The 25,690-nt window shown below is 40.5% G+C and overlaps 2 protein-coding genes across 5 annotated transcripts; one reads left to right on the top strand and one right to left on the bottom strand.

Moving 5' to 3' along the window:
- Positions 1-108: 108 nt before the first annotated feature.
- Positions 109-7,277, bottom strand: exoc1l (exocyst complex component 1 like). The gene is made up of 4 exons (XM_035175148.1): positions 7,154-7,277; positions 1,791-1,913; positions 1,279-1,457; positions 109-739 (listed from the first exon to the last, which is right to left on the bottom strand). Exons 2-4 carry the CDS (start codon positions 1,909-1,911, stop codon positions 470-472), a joined length of 570 nt encoding a protein of 189 aa, XP_035031039.1. The 5' UTR covers positions 1,912-1,913; positions 7,154-7,277; the 3' UTR covers positions 109-469.
- On the top strand, positions 6,726-25,452 carry LOC118120305 (circadian locomoter output cycles protein kaput). 4 transcript variants are annotated; one of them, XM_035175110.2, is made up of 24 exons: positions 6,726-6,811; positions 9,031-9,110; positions 9,778-9,936; positions 10,167-10,255; positions 11,110-11,169; positions 11,450-11,598; positions 12,188-12,279; positions 12,552-12,641; positions 13,005-13,128; positions 13,300-13,413; positions 13,690-13,808; positions 14,405-14,487; positions 14,643-14,749; positions 14,863-15,010; positions 15,212-15,287; positions 15,748-15,892; positions 16,084-16,181; positions 16,297-16,461; positions 16,742-16,900; positions 18,251-18,448; positions 19,677-19,870; positions 20,019-20,148; positions 21,508-21,636; positions 21,943-25,452. In XM_035175110.2, exons 4-24 carry the CDS (start codon positions 10,239-10,241, stop codon positions 22,255-22,257), a joined length of 2,712 nt encoding a protein of 903 aa, XP_035031001.2. In that variant the 5' UTR covers positions 6,726-6,811; positions 9,031-9,110; positions 9,778-9,936; positions 10,167-10,238; the 3' UTR covers positions 22,258-25,452. The 4 variants fall into 4 exon arrangements, with proteins under 4 accessions (XP_035031001.2, XP_035031019.2, XP_035031028.2 ...); XM_035175128.2 differs by lacking the exon at positions 6,726-6,811 and adding an exon at positions 6,820-6,934; XM_035175137.2 differs by lacking the exon at positions 6,726-6,811 and adding an exon at positions 7,158-7,293 and having other exon boundaries at positions 21,511-21,636.
- The last annotated feature ends 238 nt before the right edge of the window (positions 25,453-25,690 follow it).

Raw genomic sequence — 25,690 nt, 5'->3', positions numbered from 1 at the left:
ACACAAGTATGCCTCAGTGGAGTTGATCTGAAATATTCTACATAACTAGTCACATATTTGACAATTTCTGGTCAGTTTGGAAATATCTAAAGACAAAGAAAGGCAGGGGATTCTGAATAGTTTTATTTCTTTTCCATTTTTTGAAACTGGTATTTTTACATTAGCGCACAGAATAGAATACTTTCAGGGATAGTTAATTAAAACATCACAAATTATCCTGTGAACAAATACCAAGCTGCTTGAAACTTGCATTTGCCATGAAGATAGAGTCAGCAGAACATTAATGCAAAACACATTTCTTGGTAAATGACGCTTGTGCAACAGAAGCAACAGTAAGACTACACTTAGGTCACACCTCCTACTCAAGACAAGTTATATACAATAAATCTGCCACAGTTTTATAACTGACACACACACACACAATCTCAAACACACACACACACATACACACAGTCATTGTTTCCTTCCATTATGCATCGAGGGGCACGGGACACATGGACAGACAAACCAGATTGAATGCATAGAAGCAGATCTGTGTCAGAACAACACAGTCTCCCCTGTTGGAGTAGAAGGAGGTGGGCTTGATGTAGCTCCAGTCAAAGTTCCGCAGGTTCAGTGACATCTGACAGTGCTGATCGCTGAGCGCCACCAGGGCTCGCACAAAGGCATATTTGGCTGAGCAGCTGACGGCCGTCACCGTCCGCACCGTGTCAAAGTGCAGCAGAAAACATGGGTCATCCTGGAACCAGAGGATGACACAGAATGAGACGGCATGACGTATACAAAAATATGTTGCATATACCTTCTAAAACCAGAGCAAAGATCCCCGGATTGATAATTACATTAGATAGCAAACCAATTAATATTAGAGGGGGGTGGTGAGAGTTGACAGTTTATTTTTTTTTTTTTTAAAGTAAAAATATTGATAAAAGCTTTAAGTAGTTTCTCCATATCATGGAATGCTGAAGAATCTGTGATTGTTCCCCGACTACGAAAACTTTAGTGTTTGACTGATGGAATTTGGTTGAAAGCTTCAGATGAAACTATTAGACCTTAAGGTTTAGATTGTTTTCGTTTTTGTAATTTAAAATGTAAAATAATCAAATGAATTACCATACTAAATTATTGCTTGAGATAAAGTACACAGTTGCAAAGCTTTTGTAACTATACAGAATAAAAAAGTGATTTTGAGAACATTTTACAGAAGGTGAATTATGAACACTGATGCTTTAGAATACAGAAATATAAGAAAACAAGGAATATTGTGACATTAACTACCACATCGGGGTCCCGTCCATCAACAAGAATCAGGTCATGCAGGGACCAGACCTCAGCCCTCCTGTAGCAGTCCTGGATGCTGGAGCGTTTAGTGTCCGTCTTTTTGGAGCCAGTCTTAAGTGACGGCTGAGAGATCTGACATCGCACTATACTCAACTGCACCACTTTGTTTTTTGCAACTGTGGAAAAATGAAGATACAGCTTCTTTTTAAAAGAAAGTGAACAGGTGCAGTGCAGCACAAGGAAATTCATCTGCAATAAAAGCAAGACCTATAGTTAGACTTTACACAATCATTGTTTAATACAATAATTCATACAATGATCGTAATTAATTGTAACATTGTCAGAACATGTTCTTAGAGCATCTTTAAAAGATCTTTACATATCATAATCATTCTAATGTTTACTCAAGGCATCATAGGAGGAGCACAAGACCTGAAATTGTGTTCAGTAGTTAAACATATTTATTCCTTAAAAACTGCTTTCAATTCCCCAACAACAAAGCCATTTACCTGCAACACAAATAAAATGTCGTCCCGGCGTCGGCTCTTCGATCTCAATGAACTCCACCAGTCTCTGTTTTGAAGGTCGGAATAAAACTCGCTGCATCTCCTCCCTCAGAAGAGACGACATCACTGGTGAGAGGAAGGAAAAACAATAAAAGCTGGACAGTCGTGGAAAAAGCCTTCACGTAAGCAGGAAAACAGTCAAAGAAGAAGTCCAACAAATAACAGAGTGACAAGGGATGAAGAAGAATCCAAGAGAGAAAAAGAGAGAGAGTTGAGAGAGAGATGATGAAGATCGAGGTCGAGGACGAGGACGACAGTGGAACCTGGCAGCGGAGAGGAGGGAGGAGGCTTGCTCTGGTCAGACCGTGAGAAAATATATGGTTGTGTGTGAAGTGGGCTCTAGCTCCTACACACACACACACACACACACACACACACACACACACACACACACACACACACACACACACACACACACACACACACACACACACACACACACACACACACACACACACACGTTCCACTCTGGTGCAGGCGAGTTTGATGCTCCAAGTTAATCTTTCATTACAGCACTGCCTTCCTTCATACTCATACTAACTACCCAAGCAGGTATCAAAGTAGAAGGGGAGAAATTAAAGGTCAATCATTTCATCATTCTACCCTTTTATAGCTTCAATTAAGATCCATTATGATGATCCTGATATTGACCCAAGTTTCCTGCAAATATGGATTTCACTCTCAGATTCGTGTTTACATGAGTCAAGTGTATCTGACACAAAGCAAAGATGGAGACTTTAAAGTAGTTTGTATGTGGTCATGCTGTATGTTCCCTCGCTGCAGACACAGACCGTCTCTGTGTTTCTTTCCGTGGTCTTTCTGTCTCTCCTCCACTCACTCAGTCACTCAGTCACTCACATAGAGACATTGATATATAATGTGGCACCCTGCCCAATGTTTGTCTGTGATTAAACGGTTGTTTTGTGGGAAAAGGATGTCCCACAGCACTCACAGCACGGTTTCCATTACCCTGTAGTAATTCAATCCCGGACAACAGTTACAAGTGAGGTGAAGCACTTAAATAGAGGGATTTTTTTTACCAGCACATAAAGGATTCAACACTTCTTTAGTGTTCACGTCTCCACAAAGCAATTTGCTGGATGTACCGATAATCAGACAGAACATAATATCACACTTTTGATCTGCTCCAGTTCATGAGAGGTGAAATTAAACAGCAAGGGACGACTTTTCCTTGGAAAAAAAAATCAACTGACACATGAGTGTTGATTTGATTTGTTTGCAGGAAGAAAAAAAAGTGCGGCTCCATTGCATTTGTCACATTTGTGGAAACAAAGACGAGTCGCTCCGCAGCTAAGTGCTTTATTGTTGTAGTTGTTGATGATAGTTTTGTGGGTGTTCACTTGAGAGGCTTTTTGCCTCTGAGATGGAAAGATGAGAGGATGGGCAGGAAGTAGGGAGGAAATATACAAGTGTTGAATCTCATGAATAACACATGAGGTTTATTGTACTTACTTATCATAAACCTTAACCACAATATGTCTGTCATGTGCCTCAGAAAGATTATTATATGACAGAACAATTAGAGAAGAGTAGTTTTTGCAATATGTGGTGGGATGCACAAGATTTTAAGCTGCAATATTTAAAAAGGTTTATATATATATTTGTATTTTTAAGAATATATATAGTCATGAGTTATTTTCCCACTGACTTTGCGGTTTGCGAAAAAACATGATAGGAAATAAAGTTATAGCAATTATAATAGTGTAAGAAGAAAATATGGTTTCTAGGGATGTATGATTGAAGAGGGCAGAGAGAAGTTGTGTGTAGCTGAAGAAGAAAGTCAGAAGAGCTGGCAGCAAGGAGGAGAGGTAGCTCTGCTTAAATCTGGAAGGCAGGATGAAGTAAAGGGAGACGGGGCAACGGGAGAACAAAAGGCTGGAGAAGAGATTAAAGGAATTTAGCAGAAGAAAGACCACTGAGAAAGCATAGGTGGCACATGTGGAAAGACAATATCAAAGATTTCTACAGAGAAAAAACAGAAAAAGTGCAGAGTCGAGTGGAATATGAGGGGCAAACTATCGTGAAGGCAGAGGAAAGTGGAGACTTGAGGAAACAGCAGAAGCCCTGAAGAAACGAGAGCAGAGGAGCTAATAACAATGACACTATGGAGAGGAGTTAAAGACTATATAACACGGATTATGCAGGATGGTGTGATGGGCGAGGAATTGATGCGATAAGAGAAGGAAATAATGGGTGTAGGGAAAAGGGGGAAGAATCCCTAAAAAGCAGATAACGAATAATCCAAACAAACCGAAGGAGTAAATGATGACAGAGAGGAGAGGGAAAGCGAGGGGGCAAACTGAGTTCACACAGAGGAAGGAGATTGAAGGAGGGGAAAACGAGGCAGAGACGCTGCAATCACAGGTATAATGAGTCCGAGCAGGAGGGAAGATTTAATGAGGCTGGCATAATTACACCTTAAATAAACAAGCAGAGAGCCAATGAACACATTTGTTTATTGCACAGTAAGCCTAAGGCTGGAATTACAGGCGAGTCTGTTTTAAAATAGGAATGCAACTCACTGGTGTTCTCATTAAATGTATTCAACATATCAGGTAACAGATTTTACAATGGTACATATGTAGGGCTTAGTGATGCGGCCAAAAATGATATCAGGAAACACATGTTCACATCAGTTGATATCACTAATTATCATGATAAATATCACGAGTCATGTTATTATTTCTTTGGAGTTTATGGACAGATAATGACAAATACTCGATAAACAGCAATATATATACACAATACTGAGGCAGAGTATTTATGTGTTACACCTCCTCACTGTGCTTACACACTGCATAAACATATCGATTAATATAATGAACTTTTGTTATATTGCTATTGATGAAAATGATAAGTATCGACATTTTTATTACCCAGCCCTAATGGTATGTACATATTTTGTGGTAATGTGGTATTTTTGTATTCTTATTGATGATGTCCTCTTTCTAACTTGCTTCAACTGTGCTTCCTCATTTCTATGTGTCACTCATGAGATCACCCTGCAGGTCTTTATTATTATCCTGCCTGTCAGTATCTCTATACTGAGGCCATCTGGGCTCAATGAAAGGAAGTAGTGATGCGGCAGAGGATTCTTTATTTGACCTTTAACCTAATTTGACCTTGAACATTGCCTTTAGTGTTGAGGGTATTGTTTTGGTTGCTGTTATTCTAACGTGCGTTACAAATCAAGTTTGAGTCACTGATTGATAGACAGAATGATTGGTGAAGAATAGTTGAGGATGGGCTACACTTTGCATTCAGTGTAAGCTGACCTCTGTATTGTTATGGTTTTGTTATTAAATATAAAATGATCATTTAAGAATGAAAAGCAATTATCCAGGTGTAGCATTGTTTGAATCTTTGATGATTTAATTTAGAATTGCTTGCAAATTAAGTATTTGTCTTTTAACTGTAGTGTGTTGGAGAGCTTTCATTTTGCAGGCACTATGTGATTTATGTGTCTTGACAACATATCCTGTTATCCTATGAACAGTATAAATAGTTTTCATTTAATTTTAGATATCTCTAGTGCAGCCCTTTCATGTCCAGACTCCATTGACACTTCTTTTTTCTATGTCACCTTGTTGTAGATGTTGTATTTAGGAAACATTTTAGCCTTCATTTACTTTTTTATATATTCAACACTAACTAGCTAACAAACATGGAGAAAAATAGAAACTTGAGGCATCACAAATAAGGAAATAGGACAAAGAAAATACATCAGTATGACTGAATGATATGATACATTTTCAAAATAAAACAGAATAAGTTCACATTTGTTATCAATATCCATACATCTTGATATTGTTTCTAGTGGGATAAATATCATGTACTATTTAGTCATGTGCTTCTGTCATCTTCATGTTACTTTTCTCAGAGTTGGGTTTAAAAAAAGAATATGGTTGCTAAGTGGGCAAAGGAAATGAACATCTAATTTCATTACCCCTCCTGTAAAGGGCCCTAAGGTCAAATTGCATCACAATACAACTTTGTATAGCAGTTATTTATCTATAAATCTGTATTTATATTTAGCTTCAATACTCTGCCTCTGTTACTTCTGTCTTCCAATCACCTTATACTTAAAATATCTGTATTGTCATATTCTCCATTAGCACATACTTCTTTACAGTGACAGCTCTGTAGTAGTTCTGGTGGCTGGACTTTCATCTCACTGCAGTGAACTTATTCTTGACCTATTTTGACCTTTTATTATTCTTATGTGCTCTACTGGAAACCTACATCTCCCTCTGGATCAATCGAGTATCCATCCATCCATCTCTTATATAAAGTCAGGGGAACCTCGACACTGTGTGGCTGGAACGTCACTACCTGTGGGGCTTGTGATTGGATGTCGATTAAAAAGGGGGAAACCCCTTTGCCATCAGGCAAGGCCACCCACCCCACCCACCCCCCTGCTCTGCACCAGTCTATGCTCTGCACCCATGGCCTCCATCCAATGTCACATTGACTGCGACCCATCCTGCATGTTCCCCCTTAAAATAAGATGATGGATGATTCAAATGCATGTTGGTGTGGAGCTGAACACATCCAATGTAGCATTTTAAATGCGAGCGTGAACCAAATGCGTGACAAGAACAAGAACTAACTCGACGTGTCCACGTATCATCTTCGCTTCATGTGCGTGTAAAGAGGCAACACTGCGCCGCTCGTGCTCCATCACAATAACTGTCAGTGGAGCGGTCAGACGGGAACAAGCCCCAGAAACACACATCTCCACCCGCGGAGTCATTTCCCACCTCTTCCCCCCCCGCCCCCGTCTCCGGAGCTCCTCTCTCCGCTGCTGCTACTACTGTACTTGCAAAATAGTGCGCCCTACTGTCTCCATTGCGCATGACAGTACGGCGCACTGTGAAGTAGGCCTCCTGTTTTTCTCCCCAGCCCCCGGAGTCCTCCTGGCCCCCACCGCCTGCACTGCTCCAGTAAGTAAAACACGAACCCGCTGTAGCTCATTCAAAAAGGCAGCGATCTCTTTTCTCGGAGCCCCGCAAGGGGGGCAGCGGTCGTGCAACTGTCCGTGGGGGGACCGCGGTGCTCGGCAAACGGTGTGTGTGTGTTTTTCTGTAGCCGTGCGGAAGCGGTCGGACTGCAGCGGAGGCTCCGGGACTGTTTCCGCACGCTCGAGGGAGAGCAAGGCCCAGTGACCCACATTCAGAGCAGCCCAGTGTGTGTGTGCGAGTGCGAGTGGGCGAGCGAGCGAGCGTGTGCGCGCGCACCACTGTCACTGTGTGTGTGTGTATGTATGTGTGTATGTGTGTACATACATCTGCCGCGAAAATGTTTCCACCATCGCTGGGTTTGGACGCTTCTCCTCCGCCGACATTCGCGTTTTTGTCGGACTCTGCCGGACGTTAGCCTCGGCGTGTCTCCCGCCGCGGAGCTGCTCGGTGCCGGAGGAGCGACGGTAATATTTCACCGATTATTTTCTCCTCAATGTCAGTTGTTGCGTGACAGCTCGATGCTCGGCGTTAGCCTGCACATACACACACACACACACACACACACACACACACACACACACACTCGACTGTTTGCAGTAGTAAAGGTGAGCTGGTTTAAGGGTCGTCACCGCGTCGTTCACCGTTTGTGAGCCACCGAGAGCGGCGCGAGTTAAATCTCGTGAGTGAAATGAGCAGTTTTTTCCCCCCCGGTAGCAGGCTTAGTTAGCATGCGAGCTAACTCCATGTCCTGCCTCTATCTCGGTTTTATAATAAACACCTGTGGCACTAAAACGTTAAAACATGTTTCCGTGCATATGTCCCGAGCTTGTTGTTGTGTTGTGTTTCGGGGGGGGGGGGCTGCGTGACACCGTGTCCACGGGGCCATGTTGCTAATACCAGTGTTGATTCATTGACAATGGCGTACAGTGGGGGAGAGTCGCCCAGGGAAGAAGCCCAGGCTAATGAGGCTTCACTTATTGGCCATCAGGAGTAAATGGCTGCAGGTTAAAGGCTGCCGGAGGCTTCAGAGCAGCGTCTGTACCTGCAGGTCACTGTTGTCTCACATTCAACCTGGTGCATCTAGTGTGATCGTGCAATCAGAGGGTTTTACTCTTCCCACTGTGACCTTCCTGACCACAGTCATATCTTACTGCTAAATCCTCTTATATGGAGCTTCAGTAGGACACGGGGTGATCCAAGTGCCGCTCTGCTGTCCCACCGGTGTCTGGGACTGCCTGACAACACTGGGGAACAGCACCTTCAGACCGTCCACAATGACACCATGTCTCCTTGTGTTGTGTGGTTTGTTGTACAATGTACTGTTCTGCAGCTGCTGTAGAGCTTTGGCCCAAGAACAGTTTCCCCAAGGGGACAATAAAGTATATTTGGTTGATTTGATTTGACAACACAAATTCCCCAGATTGTTAAAATGTGGAGATTAGCTGGTTTGAATAAATTGTCAGTTGATGGAGAGAAGTTTCATATTAATATTTACATTTAGGCTCGCTGGTTGTACTCTCTGCAGCATTGGGAAGATGTCACATTGGGCTCTTGCAAACCGCCATGGGCATTTTTCATCATAGACGAAATGATTAGTTGTTGATAAAATAATCAGCTTATTCATAGATGTCAATTATAGAGCTGGAACAATTAGCCAATCATTCAACCATTAATCTGCAAATGTTGTTGTTGTTGTTGTTTCAGTCATTTATTGTCCAGCAAACAAACCATGCATTGCTTCCAGTTATACACGTGTGAGGATCTTCTGCTTTTCTGTGTTTTATGTCATTGTAAATGTAATATATTGTTGTTGTGGACTGGTGGTCAAACCTCATCTTGAGGTGAAGGGATTTTGATGAATAATTTTCTCAATTTTGTGACATTTTATTCCCCAAACAATTGATTGCTCAATCCATACGAATCAGTTACAGCTGAAATCTTATAGTAGTACAAATATCTTTTTTTAGTTTTGAAAATGTTTTTGGACAAAACTATTTTATTTTATTGATGGGCATTTTCTATCAATATATTGACCAATCAATTATTCAAAGAATGTTTGGTGGGTTGCAGCCTCTAGTTCCTGTTTTTAACTTGCAGCAACGAACACATTCCCTGTTGGCCTCCAGAATTTGCTTGCATGGTAAACAGTGGACACAGGTTGAGTGGCATGTTTGTTAGTCCATGGTTTTTTCATGTTGCAGGTGAGGTGTGGCTTACACGTGAGGGTTTGTTAGTGCCAGGAAGAACGGCTGCCTTCACGTGCAAGGAGTCATCTGAGGAAGTAAGTCCAAATACATTTAACCACCATTTTTTAGTCTTACCAATGCTAATAATGCAATCATAATAAGTTGTTCACACTTTCAACTGTATTAATTTATAAGATCTATTTTATTAGTTATTCATGATTTGATTCTTTATTTAAGTTGTTCACGAATATAGTACATGTAAAAATGATATATATAAATATATATATATATATATATATTATATATCCATCATATATATAAATATAAATATGCTAAATACATAATATAAACAGTAAAATTGTCGTTGGTTGTTTAAATGTGATTATCTACTGCACTGTTTGGTAGCTTGTTTGGTAAACAGATTTAATTATCAGTTGATCTCTTGCAGTGTGCTCCATCTAATGATAATTGACAAACTAGATCAACTGGTATTGTAAGTGAGTACTATTGTACACGTGAAACTGAAAAAGGTGTGTGTGAAAGGTCTCGGAAGGTTTATTGAGTTCATCCATTCATTTTAGGTGTTAATTTTAGGTGTTTTCTTTCCTGTATAGGATCTTTTTATTTATGGAAATTCTACTTTGTTAGCTGCAGTTACAGCTCATGGCTTTAGATGGAAGATAGAAAATTGCTAAAAGCTGTGCCCAGAATGAACCCAATGACCTAATGTGATTGCACTTTCTTCTCTGATTTCTCCCACAGGTTTAGTTCACCACTATGTCTCTCCTATGGTCCGACCCCCCCTCTTGACCCCAATGACCTTAACGCCAGTCTTGACTGTAGAGACAGCTTTGACCCCAAACCCTTTTTATGACCCCTGAGAAAAGACGTTAACTGGTCACGTGCATAAGCTGCAGTGGGGTGAGAAATAAACCGCACACACTTCCATTCACACATACACAGGCAACGCTATGTTTTCTAACTGAGTAAATATAATTACACAATTTAAATACATTATCGTGCAAGTGCAACATATTTTATATAAATTTACTGTGTGCCAAGCTATTCACTCATTCATGTTTTTAGTAGACTGGTTTGTACTATAAGTCATGATGGGCACTAATAGAATACTTGTTTTTCTGTCTCTCCAGGTGGTCTTCCAAATGCCTACCTCACGCTTAAAGAGCAATTCACTCCAACCACAGCCCTGATCAGCAGCCACCATGACATCAAGCGTAGGGTATGCAATGAAATACACACACACATTGCACCCAGTAGCCACTTAAAGTCCAAGTTAACGCATTTTAAATTCTACTTTTACAAGGTTTATGTTGTTTCTGTGAATACAGAAAGTTTGTTTTGTATTGAACATTATATTGAGAGTTGTTTTAAAAAGTGTTGACCTACCTATTTACATACATGGTGGGGGAGGGGTAGACTATGAACTGTAACATGTAGTTGAGTTAACACCTATGTGAAGTTGTTACTAAAGATTTAGTATTAGAGGCATCATAAAAATAGTCTCTATGGTAGAACAGATTTATTGGGTTTTGTTAGATAGCGACTGATAAAGTGGCCACTAAGGAGTTTATTGCGATTTATCTTAAAATGCATGCATATACACAAAAGATGTCAAGATGTATGAGTTTGTCAGTTATTGCAAATACAATTGTTTAAGGAATTCTATCAATAATTGCATGCCCCAATAGCAAATCTGATGTCTTGCTTTATTGTGCAATACCGTATTAAAATGTGGAATATGTTAAATTATAGTTTCAATTCGTACACTTCAAAGCGTTTGCATTGACCTACATTAACTGAAACGTAAGCAAGAACACGCCTTGTTGCACGAAAGCACTCGTAACCTCCTTGGCAAGCAAAACACATTCCTTCCCACTCTCTCTCTCTCTCTGTCTGCCTCACTCCTATTTTTTTGTGTGACCCAAAAATAAACCTGCTCCTGGCATGTAGGAGTCCTCTATTAGCCAACATCCGTCATTAACTATTATTAACAATGCATATCTGCTTTCAAAGTGCCGACACATGTGCTCATGTGGTAAACTCTGAAATGTCTGTGTATTCTTTTCTCTCTAGGGATGATTGTAGCATCTTTGATGGGTTGATGGACGAAGATGAAAAAGACAAAGCAAAACGGTGAGATAGATACAACTAGTGAAGTATGGACTTCAGACCAATACACCCATCATTCTGTTTAACATTACATGGTATTTAAAGAATTGTGTCATGACCAGACCTAGAGTATATTTATACATGAGTATTTCTAACCTCATTGTTTCCAGGTTCACGTGACAAAGTGGTTACACTGGCTCTTTTTCAAGCATGTTGTGTCACTTAATCTGCCAAAAAACAGAACAAAAACAAACTGGCCACAAACCATTGTGAGTCTAATTCCACACTGTGGTTTGGATTGTAGCGTGTCCCGTAACAAGTCGGAGAAGAAGCGGAGAGACCAGTTCAATGTCCTCATCAAGGAACTCGGCACGATGTTGCCGGGCAACACCAGGAAGATGGACAAGTCCACCATCCTGCAGAAAAGCATCGACTTCCTGTGTAAACACAAAGGTCAGGGTTTTCTACCATCCTCACCTTCACTTCCTGTGTTTATGTTGAGCACCTCGCTGGGTGGACATTTTTTGTTTTATATTTAGCTTTGCCATTCACATTTAATACTTGCAGTGTGTACTTTACTCTTAAATTAAGTTTAACCTCCTCACTGTGTATTGTTGACATATTATGTTTGTGTTATTAATAATCATACTAGTCTTTGATTTTGTATATGTGCTGCTTTACATCGACATCCTCTCATTGTCTCTCTCCTCATAATCCTTTCTGAGCGCCTCCTGAATACTAGGATAACTTGTTGAAATATTTAATTACATCACATGGGTTACTGCTGTTATTGCTGCGCATGTTAATTAACAGACAGCTGCAACTGCTCTGGTGCACTATGATCTGCGGTTGTGTTTAACTGCCTTGTTTTGACCCTGTGCATTAAATTATCGATACATTTTTTACACCATGTTGTCCCGTGTTTTTGCCTGCTTTCTTTTTGTGTTGTCATGTTGAGCCATCATGTGTTTTTTCTCATAATTTCCTGCAAGACTTTTATTCTTTCTAAAAGTTCTTTCTCTCTCTTTCTCTCCTTCATCAGAGATCGCAGCTCAGTCGGAGTCGAGTGAGATCAGGCAGGACTGGAAGCCTCCATTTCTCAGCAATGAAGAGTTCACACAGCTCATGCTGGAGGTCCGAAATCTCACAATTTGCAATGTATACCTGGAGACAACATATTTCCGCGGTTTCTTTACAGCTGAATTTCATTTCTAACTCACCTGAAGAAATTCATGCAGCTTTTTATTAATACAATTTTTTTTTCAGCTACATTTTCTTTGGAATTACATATATAAATATTATTTAATTTAACCAAAGTCAAAGTTATGACAGCCTTCATCTTTTATGTATTCTCTTGCTGTAGACCAACATATCACCCACTTTTTCTTCTTGTCTTACAATATTAGGCTCTGGATGGGTTCTTTATAGCAATGATGACTGATGGGAATATCCTCTACGTCTCTGAGAGTGTCACTTCACTACTAGAACACCTACCGGTGAGTAACAGAGAATCTTATCTTTCTCCAGGTACAGTATGTAGTACTCATTTAGGTAATTGTAGAACAAGCTTGTTCTGATTTAACAAGGCAGAATGGCGTGTGTGTTAATTATGTTGAGATAAATGACAAAGTGATATTCAGCTTGGTGAACTTTAGTCAGCGCTCTAAGCCTTGGCATGACTCTGCGAGTTCAGATAAAGCCCATGTATCCCTGAGAGTTTTTTTACATAGACATATAAGGAAGCAACATGACAGTGTGCTGAATGGGGTTTGATCTTTCTCCTGATTTGTGTGTGTGTGTGTTCGTGTTTGTGTTTGTGTTCGTCTTCGTTCTCATGCATGTGTATGTGTGTTCCACAGGGGGACTTGGTGGACCAGAACCTGTTAAACTTCCTGCCAGTTGGGGAACACTCTGATGTGTACAAGGCTCTGTCCACGCACCCCGGCGACCCCTCCGAGAGCGTTAACCCCGATTACCTGAAGAGTCAGTAACACTCATCACTTTAATTCTTAGAGCCTCAGTTAAAAATTCAAAAAATACTGGCCAGTTTGTTGCATGATACTTTGGCATCTTTGTCACTGTTTTGTTTCAATTTCCTTCTTGCTCCTTGAAACATTTGTTTTTGTAACTTCTTAACTTTTTTTTTTTCTCTAGCTAAGAATCAAATGGAGTTCTGCTGCCATATGCTCCGTGGGGCCATTGACCCCAAAGAACCCCCCATCTATGAATATGTTAAGTTCATCGGAAACTTCAAGTCACTCAACAACAGTAAGTCAAGTAAAAGGCAGCCATTTTTAATTGGAGTCATTAATCAATTGGTATAAAATGTGAGATCAGGTAAAAGACTTGAAAAGTCAGGTGACAATTACTTCAAAGTTAAAATATGTATATCTTGGCTGTTTTGCATAACAAGCATGCGTGTTCATGGAAAAGTCCTCCAGTATGAAGTTACTGTGAATGAATCACATTACATGCATTATCAATGGAGCCACACAGAACCACATTAAACAGTTTAATCCCTGACTGTGTTCTCTGTTGTTGAAGTTCCCAACGTGAAGAGGAACGGTCTGGCAGGAGTCTTACAGCGGTCGCTAAAACCTGCTTTTGATGACCAAGTGTGCTTTGTAGCCACTGTTCGACTGGCCAAACCACAGTTTATTAAGGTACCCCCAAACGTCCATACACACTAATGGGAAATCACATAGTCATCACCTAATAATATCTAATGATCCTCCTGTTGTTTTATGCCTCTGTGACTATGTTTTTAGGTGATCCATCCTTTCACTCTTGTGAACTTGAACTCAAAGATGAAATGATCAGATTTTTTCTGGTCAAACATTTCAGGTCAAGTTCTCTATGACCTCACATTTTGTAAATGCAGTTAATCTTTCAAGGGAATTTCTCTACTTCTAGTACAAACGTGCACTTAGATTCAAAGAGGACCTGAGTAGGTCAAAGTAACCTCATAAAACATGTTTTTTGCTGTAATATCTCTGGAAATGGGATTTTTTTTTTAATATGGCACTGGTTTCACTTTCACAACTCTAGGATGACTTGATAAACACTTGGTCAAACTCACAAAACACTTAATAAGCTTTAAATTAAGTATTACCTTATAATCATTTATTCTTAATTTACTTTATTATTTCAATGTCTTCACTACATTTATTATAAGAGTGTGAACAGACATGGAAGTAAACTGATTTGCTGAGGCAAACAACTGCGAGATGTTGATTCTAGTTGGTTTTTTTATTTGCAGGAGATGTGTACAGTGGAGGAGCCCAATGAAGAATTCACGTCCAGGCACAGTTTAGAATGGAAGTTCCTCTTTTTAGACCACAGGTAAACACACAAACACACTCCTGCCACATGTTATCTCCATATTTACTACAGTGTCTGGCCAGCGGGGCAAATTTGAACTATGAACATCGAATTTACATGACAGGTATTTCTATGAGATATCGTCCTATAATGTAATGTTGCCTTCTCCTCTTCAGAGCTCCACCAATCATAGGTTACCTTCCTTTCGAGGTTCTGGGAACATCAGGGTATGACTATTACCATGTGGATGACCTGGAGACGCTAGCAAAGTGTCATGAACACTGTGAGGGCTCCTATTTATAAAAAAAAAAAAATAAGATTCTTTGTAAAAGCCTGTCTCTGCTTGTTGTCACTAACACCTCTGCTCTCGTACACCTGCGTCTCTCTCCTGTTCAGTGATGCAGTATGGTAAAGGGAAGTCTTGCTACTACCGTTTCCTGACTAAAGGTCAACAGTGGATCTGGCTGCAGACACATTACTACATCACCTATCACCAGTGGAACTCTAGACCTGAGTTCATTGTCTGCACACACACAGTTGTCAGGTACTGCAGCTGAATCCAGTCTCATCTTCCCTTGTTTTAGGACAGATTTTTTTTTTGCTCTGATGATTAGATATTTCCAGACCCTTATCTACTTTTATGATCTATGTACTTGTGAAGCAGCATTTCTAAGTTGTCTCTCAAACACAACACTGTTTCCATATCTGTCGGTCTCTGACCTCCCTTTTTGTGTCCAAACTGCAGCTACGCAGAAGTGCGGGCAGAACAGCGCAGGGAGCTGGGTATTGAGGAGACGAACACAGATGTCACTATGGATAAGGTGAGAAATTACTACCAGAAATCACCTATACTTTTCAGAAATACATTATCCGTATTATTTAATAACAATAAACAAGAAAAAGAAATGTAATATTATATAAATATATATATATATATATATATTTGTTGTTTGAGTTTTCTAATGTAAAATGCCTAAAAAGAAAAACATTTTTATCAATTTATTTCTGTTTATATCACTGAATGGGGATCTCCCTTTGGCCTTGAATGCAGCAAATGACCTATTTTGCTGGTCCATCTAATAACTATTCAGGAGTATGTATTGGTAGGATATCAGGCCAAAGCACGGGCAGTTTATTTACGAATGTGGTTTGGCTTTAATTAGATTGAATGATCTTTTGCTCACTTCACCAACCAGCTTTGTCATTTCCAACTATATTAAGTCTGATTTTTGTTTTGAAAGGATCATCATGTCCATTTTTCCTCTGCTTGTCTGTGTTTAGAGTCAAGACTCTGGCTCAGAGTCACAGCTGAATACATCAAGCCTCAAGAAGGCTCTGGAGCGATTTGACCGCAGCCGAACACCCTCATCCTCCTCGCAGAGTTCCCATAAGTCCTCGACGCATGTCTCAGACAACACTTGCACTTGTAAGGAGAGACACAACCTGCTTTGAATTTACATACATACACCTTTAGACTTATCTTCTTAAGAGGAGCTATTGGCCCATCAGTTCCTTGTGCTCATTTCAGTTAATGGGATGTCGAGGCTCTGTAATAAGATGATATGGTCAGCATATTCTGATTAGGACTGAAGCTCATCAGCGATTCTTTCTCTGCAGCCTCCAAGCTACACATGGACACTGCCACACCTCCTCGGCAGTCGCTAGCCTCCACCATGGAGATGACTTCACAGCGTCGCTCGTCCATCAGCAGCCAGGTGAGACTTCATAGGCTTAAAGCAGTTACAAATAGCAAACCATAATGCAATGGGGTTTAGGTGTATTTATACATCAGATTTGTCATAATACTGTTGATCCTGTGTGTATTTACAGTCGATGAGCTCTCAGACCACAAGCCAGAGTGTGACTCCAAGCATGATCCCTCAACAACAACAACAACAACAACAGCAGCAGCAACAACAACAACAACAACAGCAACAACAGCAACCACAACAGCAACCACAACAGCAACCACAGCAGCTACAGACAAACGTACAGGTGAGAATGATGGCACTAAATGACTGTTTGGCTACTGTCATTACATAATGTGCTGTTGAGTAGAGTAGAAACAATATTTGGATTGATTAAAATGTTCAATTATAAATCAATGTATGACAATAATAAGCAGTTTGATCAACAATAATCATCATTCACTGCAGCCCAGTTTGATACCTGCTCATTACCAAGTGTTGAACATCACCAGTTGCTGCTTACCGCACACACACAGGGGATAACACTGAAGTATCTAACCTGCTCTTTCTTTCCTCTCCTCCCACAGCCGGTGATGGAGTTCACGGCGCAGGTGAACGCCATGCAGCACCTAAAGGAACAGCTGGAGCAGAGGACCAGATTGATCCAGGCCAACATCCAGAGGCAGCAAGAGGAACTCCAACACATTCAAGATCAGCTGCAGAGAGTCCAGGGACAGGGAATTCAGGTGAGATATAGACATATGATGGCTGTCAAGGCAGCAGCATTTTAAAATGTCAAGTTTAATTCAGGTCAAGTTTATGTCATTGTAGGTTTATTAATTATTTCTTTAGTTGACATATGCTCTCTAGCATTTGCTCATAACTTATTCACAACCTAATGTGCAGAGCTGCTGTCAGAGGCGTCAGCGACTCAGACTCATTAACACCCTGGCAGCTGGACAGAGATATTCCCCTCTAAAGTTTTAGAGTAAGACATCGCCCTTCCAACCAATCAGAAGAGGCCAAAGGGAGGGGTGGGATCTCGCGACTGTAAACCGATACACAAACACGCTTCTGGCTCCACTACTCCACTGGCACGAGGCTTCAAGCTAGTATTAGCTGCTGGATGACATCTCTGTGGCTGAGTCAAAGACTAGGAGGCTCATGACTCCTGCATTAGTCAAGACAGTGAGCAAGAAGCATTATTAATGTATGCTTGTAACCCTGTATACCAGCACTTTTCGAATTAAATTCAAATAACTAGAAGGGCATTTAGAAAGCTCATATGTCCTATAACCATATTGTATTTAAATGTATTGCAATCAGATACATAACTGCTAACAAACTGCAAACTGCAAACATTTAACACAGGCAAAATATCAATTCTCTCATATAGTTGAAAGTAAGATTTGATACCGTACAGCAACTGAATGAAATGCATCACTCTGTGGATCTGCACTTAATATGCCTGTTTATAGATATTGGCCCACTACACATGCCTGATTTTTCACCAAAAGATATCTGCCATATTTCTTGAGAAATTCCCACAAATGTTTAAAAAATATATAATAAAATAAAAAGTGGAAAACAAATTCCCGGACACCCCCCCTAAATTGAATACACCAAAAGTTAACAGGTTCTTTCCTGACACATTTTGCATCCTTCTGCCAAGTTTCAAGAAAGTGGTCCAGTGGTTTTTGCAAACAGACAGATAAACAGACAATGAAAACATAAACATTTTGGTGGAGATAATAAACCAGAGAGCTACTTCAGTTTAGTGTAAAGTTTACTTTTTACTTTACTGTCAGCATAACTACACACTTACCTTTTTAAAAAGTCATTTCTCTTTTCAAAGCAATCAAAAGCTCAGCAGCGACATTTATGTTTCTCCCCATGATTGTTTTCAAATGTATAAAAAAATCAGCCCCTTGAACAAAGCTGTCATTCTTTGTCTCTTTTTTAAAAAAAGTCAGTTTATCTTGTTTAGTCTTTTCCTGTTGAATTGTACCGAGCTTACCTGACCTAGATCAGGACTGCAATCATGCATTATGTATACACACACAGACCACTGAGGGTGATTCATTTGATCTCGACAGATGTTGCTGCAGCAGGGTGGAGCGATGAACGTACAGCTCCCTCAGGTGGGGTCGGTCCAACAAACAACTTCTTTGACCAATCAGGTCCAGCAAACGACGATTAACCCCATCCAATCGGGAACTCAGCAGCTCACCATCCAGCAGCAGGCGCCTGCCCCCCAGCAGAACTTACAGCAGCAGACCAACACCCTCACACAGGTTGGACACACACACACACAAACACACTCACTCACTCACTCACTCACTCTCTCACACACACACACACACACACACACAGGCCAGAACAAAATGTTCAGGTCAGAACAAAATGTCCCGACTGTATTTTGCATGATTTGCAACTTGTGCATGATGGATTTCCAATATGATCATCTGTCGTCCTCAGATAAATTGGCCATATTTGTAACTTGTTGCTTAAAATCTGCTAAATTCAAGGTCCCCTTCGATCAGTATTGTTGGTCACATTTATGTGGAGATTTTAGATCTGGAGTTTTTAGAGACAGTGCTGTTTTGTAGAGTTGTAACAGGAAGTGCCACAGGGGATGCTGTGTGTTTAATCATGTGAGAGGCTCACAGGGACATCCAAGTCTTGTAAAGCATTCATAGTCGTGTTTGAAAATACCCTGTATGCTCTATTATTATTATTACAAAAAGACTTATACAGTAAGCCAGATATGGGTCATCTTTGTCTTCTTGGCACGGCTGCAGTAAAACCTTTTCCTTCCCATTATCTATTGCATAGACCTCTTGCTACTGTAGATTGAAACAATGTGATGATAGTTCTGGATTTTCGACCTCACTTAATTTGTATTCGCTGTATACTGTTTGTTTTGTGTTGTGTTTTATGTATTTGAAACTGGCATTGCAGAACCTTTGTCTCCCCCTTCTGGCAGTTAAAATAATTACACAAACAGGGCTCTCCAATGAGGAAAAGCCACACCAGTGGTCGTCCACATGTTTCCTAGATGTTCCTCTGAAAACCACTTTTCTTGGACACTTTCTTGCCTTTTTCACCATTGGCTTCACCATGCTCCTAGTTAGCTTACTCCATCTCCATCACTACGATTGCTCCCCTCTTCAGCTCTGGCAAACCACTCATTACTCTTTGACATGAAATACATCCGTACTAGGAGTTGAACACAGGAATGTGCTTATAGACCAGATTTAAAACTCTGCAATTTACCTGGCACCGTTTGGCTTAATCAGCATTGAATAAACGTGTCGTCTGGCTTGGGATTGAATATAAGGGATGTTCATTTATATGCACAAGCCCACTTTTAAACTGTGTTTGAATTGGACTTGTACTAATATGAAATCAAACATGGAAAGCTGCAGTAATTCACAAAAAATAGGCCCCTACTCAGTCTCCTCTCTTTTATATAAATTCATCTCATGTCCTTCCAATCTTCTCCACTTTGCCCATCTGCAGCCCCAACGTCAGCCCCAGCAACCTGCCCAGGCTCAGCCCCAGACCCAGGGCTCTGTATCTGCCCCACTGTACAACACCATGATGATTTCCCAGCCCGGGCAGCCCAACGTGCTGCAGATCAGCACCAGCCTGCCGCAGAACAACACACCACAGGGCACAACCGTGGCCACCTTCACACAGGACCGACAGATACGGTATGAAGACGAGAAGCACCGCTGATACAGAGACATACTGCTCCTTAATAACCAAGCTGTTAACCAGAATATTTAACATGCTGTATCATTTGTGGATGCTGAAATGCATTGTTTGTTATTGTTTTTTTTCCCTTCTTACTCGCTCCAGGTTCCCAGCAGCGCAGCAGCTGGTGACCAAGCTGGTGACGGCTCCAATGGCATGTGGGGCAGTCATGGTGCCCACCTCCATGTTCATGGGACAGGTGGTCACCGCATACAACCCCTTTGGTGGGCAACAGGTAAGAACAAAGCCATGACTCACCGAGGAACTGAAGAAACAGATCGGGGGCCTCATTTATAACTGTTGCCTACGCATCTTTCAGACCCCATTTTGTGTGCACGTCCCTTCTCACGCAAAGAATATGATCCATAACAACAAACTTGACGGGATAATGTGCGCACTTGTCCGCAAACTGTCACCCATGTGTATTATAGATCCCCTTCATCATTAACATTAAACCCAGCAGAATGTTTCTGCTTGCACACAACCGAGTGATTAATAGTTTTTAATAATATCTTCTTATAACGCTGCGCCTGTATCACCAAATACGACTCAAATTTTCATATAATTTGTCTGTGGGTGTAAAATCACTGCAGTGAATGTGTGTGTACTGTCAGGTGCACAGAGTGCATAGAGCACACTTGAGACCATTTACAAAAAATAGATAAACTGTTTTCACCTTTAAACCTCAATTTCCAATTAATGAACCAGAGTGGAGGTTAGGACACGACTGATGTGCGAAGTAATTGGTCCGATTGCTGTAAACGTAAATACTGTGTAATGCAGCATGATGGATGCACTGGCCCATGATGATGACTGAATCATCAGCTGATATAGAATCTATAGAGCTGTGATCTTGGATCTTTGTGCTAAACTGAGTCCAATATAAGACAGACCGACCGATGGAACCGAACCATCCCAGTTCAATCTCAGGTTCTCATCCCTCTGGGTTAATTAGCCGACAGGTATGTGTTCGATATGAATCATTTTTACTTTTCTGCTTAAAGTCACTTTTGGAAATACAATAATTCTGTTAACTTTTATAGATTGAGGATATCACAGCTGTCTCTAAATTTATTAATCCTGCCGTTTTGGATGATTAAAATACGAACAGGTTTTAGTCGCACAATTCCTCTGGATAAATGAAGTCCTGAAATTATTATCATAGTGGTATTTGAGATTGAAAAGAAGAAAACATACTGTAGAATATTCTGAATGGTCTGAAAGCAGTTCAAAAAGAGGTTAAATCTATTTCCTTGGCTATTAAGACATTTTAAAGAAAAAGTTTTGCTTGTTGAAGTTGCTTCATCTTTCTCAAATGTTTGAAACCTAAGAAATATTTAGAGGATTAACAGACCACAGGTGCAATGTTGTTAGAATAGTTTACACATTTTTTACATATTTATATTTCCTGTACAAAATATCTTGAAAATTTGAGTCCTTAATAATCAGTAGTATAAGTGATATCAGTGAAACTCAATCCAAAGGAATCCAAAAGCACAAAATGGACTTTAATATTCTAAACAAAACTTAATTCATTTGTCCTCCTTGTTTTGATTATATGTCCTGTTCTGTGTTAACTTCTTTGTCACTTCAGCAGGCGGGCCAGACCCTTACTCTGCAACCGGCCCAACCGACTCAAGGTCAGCTTGATGGCCAAAACCAAACAGCTGTGGTGGCTCAGAGCGGCCAGCAGGGGCAGCAGCAACAACAGCAATTTCTACAGGTATCAGTAGAGGGCAGCAAATACCATTGCTCTAAACAAGTGTCTTTTAATACAGTGTAAACTGTTTTTGTTATCCATATTAACGGTGAATTACTATATCTGTGATCATTATAAGCGGTTTTCACTATACAAGGAATAATGTAATTTATGTACTTTTATTATGAATTTATTGTATTTATTTGTAGTTGTTTATGTATGTAAGTGTTTTGCTTAGATACACAAGAAGAGAGAAAGGGCTTTATTGATTAGAAAGGATGAAAAGCATTATTTGTTTCATATTCTAATATTGTTGCACTGTTCTGTCAGGGCACTCGTCTTCTTCATAGTAACCAGTCTACCCAGCTGATTCTGCAGGCAGCTTTCCCACTCCAACAACAGGGCACATTCACCCAGGCGACACACCAACAGCAAACACAGCAGCAGCAACAACAGCAACAACAACAGCAGCAGCAACAACAACAGCAGCAGCAGCAACAACAACAGCAGCAGCAGCAAAGGCAACAACAGCAGCAACAATCTCACCACCAGAGGCACCAGCAGCAGCTAAAACCACAGCCCCAGAAACAGCCGAAAGCCCCATCGTCACACAGAACTGACAGCGTCAGCAGCCAACCCCAGTAAAGTCTGGAGGAAACAGTTCAAACCTGGGGAAGTGAAACTGTTGAGAGATTTGCTGCCCACATTTGCTCTTGTTGTGTGGCTGCCGCAAACTTCCTTTTCCCCTAAAACCGTCGCCCTCTCTTCCTCCGACCGAAAGAAACGAATCATAGGAAAGAGGAACGAGTCCACCAGGAACTCACTGAGGATTGTCACCATGGCAACAAGACGGATTAAAATCCCCTTTTCCCTCACTTCAGGCGGTGCAGTGAGGGAACTCAATTCTCCGTGGAAACCCCACAAAAATTCAGAGAATACCTTATCACCACGGTAACGACAGACTTTTTAAAGGTGTTTCAAAGTGTACAGATTTACTGTATGATAAAAAAAGAAAACATGTAAATATCAGTATAGCCTAACAGGAAACAGAAATGTAGTATTTTATATGATTGCATGGAAAGAATAACTGTGTAAGCTTTTATTAGTCGCTTTTGAAAACTGAATTTTTACTTTGTTCTGGTCAAATAGGGAGCAACGATGTGCTCTTCAAGACCCCCTGCTCTTCCCCCCACGTCTCTTAAAAAAACAAAAGCAAAAAAAGTCCAGATTATGGCTTTAAAGTTCTGTCAGTTTGTTTAAAAAATTGTTGGGCTTGGGGTTTTTTGTGAAAGTTGTTAAACTGTCTCTGAGACAATATGGCTCTTTTTAAACTTTGTAATCACACATTATATTTGGCAAGAAACAAGATTACAGTTGAACTGGATTATTTGCAGGATGATCACTGTACGTATAACGGGTTTAGTGATTCCAAGTGCCAATAACATAGTCGATTTATGTTTTAGTTTTTTTTCTCGAGCAGACTATTCAAAGGCGTATATATTTTTCAGCAAAATATTACCCCTAATAAACTTATTGCGTGTGTATATAGTAGGGATTATTTTTTAACAGAGAGCCCTATACATAACAAACAGTATATCCTCAACCTCCTGAAACTTTAGCACTTGATGTGGCTGTGTACAGTAAATCACTGTCCAGACCTAGTTGTTTGTAATCTGTGGTGTGATTCTGTGAGATAATGTGCGTTTTTTGGGAATACAATCTTTATGTGGGTGTGTGTGTGCATGAGAATGTGTGTGGTTGTGTGTGTTTGTCGCCCCTCGTGTCTTACAATAAATGACTTAGTAAGGGTTTTGAAGTTGCTGGATGGTACTTGTATTCTCAGGAATGTGGAAAGTTTTGCTTCTGCCTCAGTCTGGAACCAGAACAGGAAGGATTAGACAGTGATGCTGCAAAGACCAGAGGAAGAAGTGTCCGTGACGGGCGTGGTTATCTAATCCGAACCCGATTTCCTAGAGCCATCATCGTTTCGTTATTAAAGTAGAAGTGCAGGTTGACGTCTCCAAAGAGTGGAGTGGAAGAATATATATATATATATATATATATATATATATATATATATATACAGTTTTTATTGTTGAGATAAAGTAGAGAAGAAATATAAAGGAACAGTTTGTTTTTTTTTTCAGCAGACTTTGTTGCACCAGCGAACCTCTCGGTCTTCTGTATTATCAGTGTTTTATCCTCTGTCTCTCTTCCTAGGCCTCAGAAACCCTCATGCAGTTCAGTTCGCTCATGTCTCAGTTCTCAAACAGCAGTTAAAAAAGCAGGAATGAGCCCAGGTCCGTTTGGAATGAAACGGAAGTGGGCTTATCCCCTGCACTACAGTCGTAAAGCCATATCAAACAGAAAAGCCTTGGAATGGAGGAAGTGAAGTGGTCGGTAATGGAGCATTTAGAATGTGTCGTTTTGTCTCCCAGTGTAGTTAAAACTGCGTGTGTGCCTGTGAGTGTGAGTGTGTGTTTGTATGAATATAGTGTGTCCTCTTCTTGATCCTACTTCTTGTATCACTCGGGGGTCAATATTGGTTTCCCCTGGAGATAGCCAATCAGTTCTTGCGTTGCAGTATAAAGAAATAATTGTAATATTCAAGAAACTTCCTCTCCGGTGGGACTCAGTGTTCTGAAAGCCCATGTGTGGGACAGCTCAGCTTGAATACGTGTGTGTGTGTGTGTGTGTGTGTGTGTGTGTGTGTGTGTGTGTGTGTGTGTGTGTGTGTGTGAGAGAATGAGTGTGTGTGTGCATGTTAATTGTCACTGTAACCCAGTATATTTTCATATGGAAGTGTGTGTGTTTCTGTGATTGGAAAAGGATGCATGTGAGGTAATGCAGAGCATTGGTCACCTGTCGGGCTAAGACGGGCAGCGTTATTGTTTTACAATGACGGTCTGCTCGACAAGAACTTATCACAATAACTACACATCAGACCAGTCTGGAGCAGTGACCCTAAGAATAGTAACGTTTAGAATAAGTGTGTGACGTACAGGGTCAAATCCTCCTCCTGTTTTTCCACAAAAAATAGATTTCTTACTGAGGGTCGTACTATTCAAACCAGGTCTTCCACTCATCACATAGCATATATATATATATAGATATATATAGATCCTCTATAGACTAGTTTGTGTTGAAAGCATCACTCTGAAGGGTCATGTTGAAACCTTTATAGTTTGTGTCACTGATACCCAGCCCAAAGAATGTAAAGGTGTGTTAAAGAGACTCATGGATGTTGTAACTGTTGATTTATGGAGAACCCATGACAGGCTTTGTGATGAAGGAAAACAAGGGGTGTGAAAAAAAAAAAAAATCTCTAACGGCAAGAATCCACACTGAACTACAATCTTATTTACAAGCTTTGCATTGTAAATTAACGCCTGAATGTTTCACCAATACCAACTTTGTGTTTCTGTCTTTACTCAACAATAATGTTGTGACAACATCTGGTTGGGATGAAAAAAATCTATAAAAGAGTTTGAGGTGTAGGATATTGGAAATGGGACGCCACTGACAAGGAAGCTAGACCCCGCCCCTCCACACAGGTCACTTTTCCACGACACAAATTTGGTTCTGAAGAGTTCTAGTTCTAGTATAATTCTGTACACATACACAAAGCTACGTACACAAGTATTCAGTGTAAAACGGTGCTATGCTCACCTGTACTGTATGTATATCCCTCATTCTGCTCTTGAACTGTGATCCTTTATCTACCCCAAAGTCAAATGTAATAATCAATATTTTGAAGCAAAAATGTTTGCAATTATTATAATCCCCCCTCCCCCTCTTGGTCATTTTGAAAATAAAAACAGTTGCAAATATTATACCTGACACACGTCTGCTGCCTTTCTGTTGTGTTTGCGTCTATTAGCCGAGCTGGTGGTGTGGCTCCACATCTGTCAGCATCTGTCCACCAACTGTTTGATGGGATGTAATTGAATTTTCTTTTCTTTGTTTGATTAACGGCTCAAATTTTGGATGACTCTCCATGAAGTTTGGTGCAGACGTCCTTCCAGGTCCTCAAAATGAGTATAATCAAGTCAGTATGTTCATTTGTGCCATCCATACA

This window comes from Hippoglossus stenolepis, chromosome 2 (genome assembly GCF_022539355.2).
Source record: "Hippoglossus stenolepis isolate QCI-W04-F060 chromosome 2, HSTE1.2, whole genome shotgun sequence".
NCBI lineage: Eukaryota > Metazoa > Chordata > Actinopteri > Pleuronectiformes > Pleuronectidae > Hippoglossus > Hippoglossus stenolepis.
The sequence above is the reverse complement of the archived record's forward strand: the minus strand, read 5'-3'. Positions and strand labels throughout refer to the sequence as shown.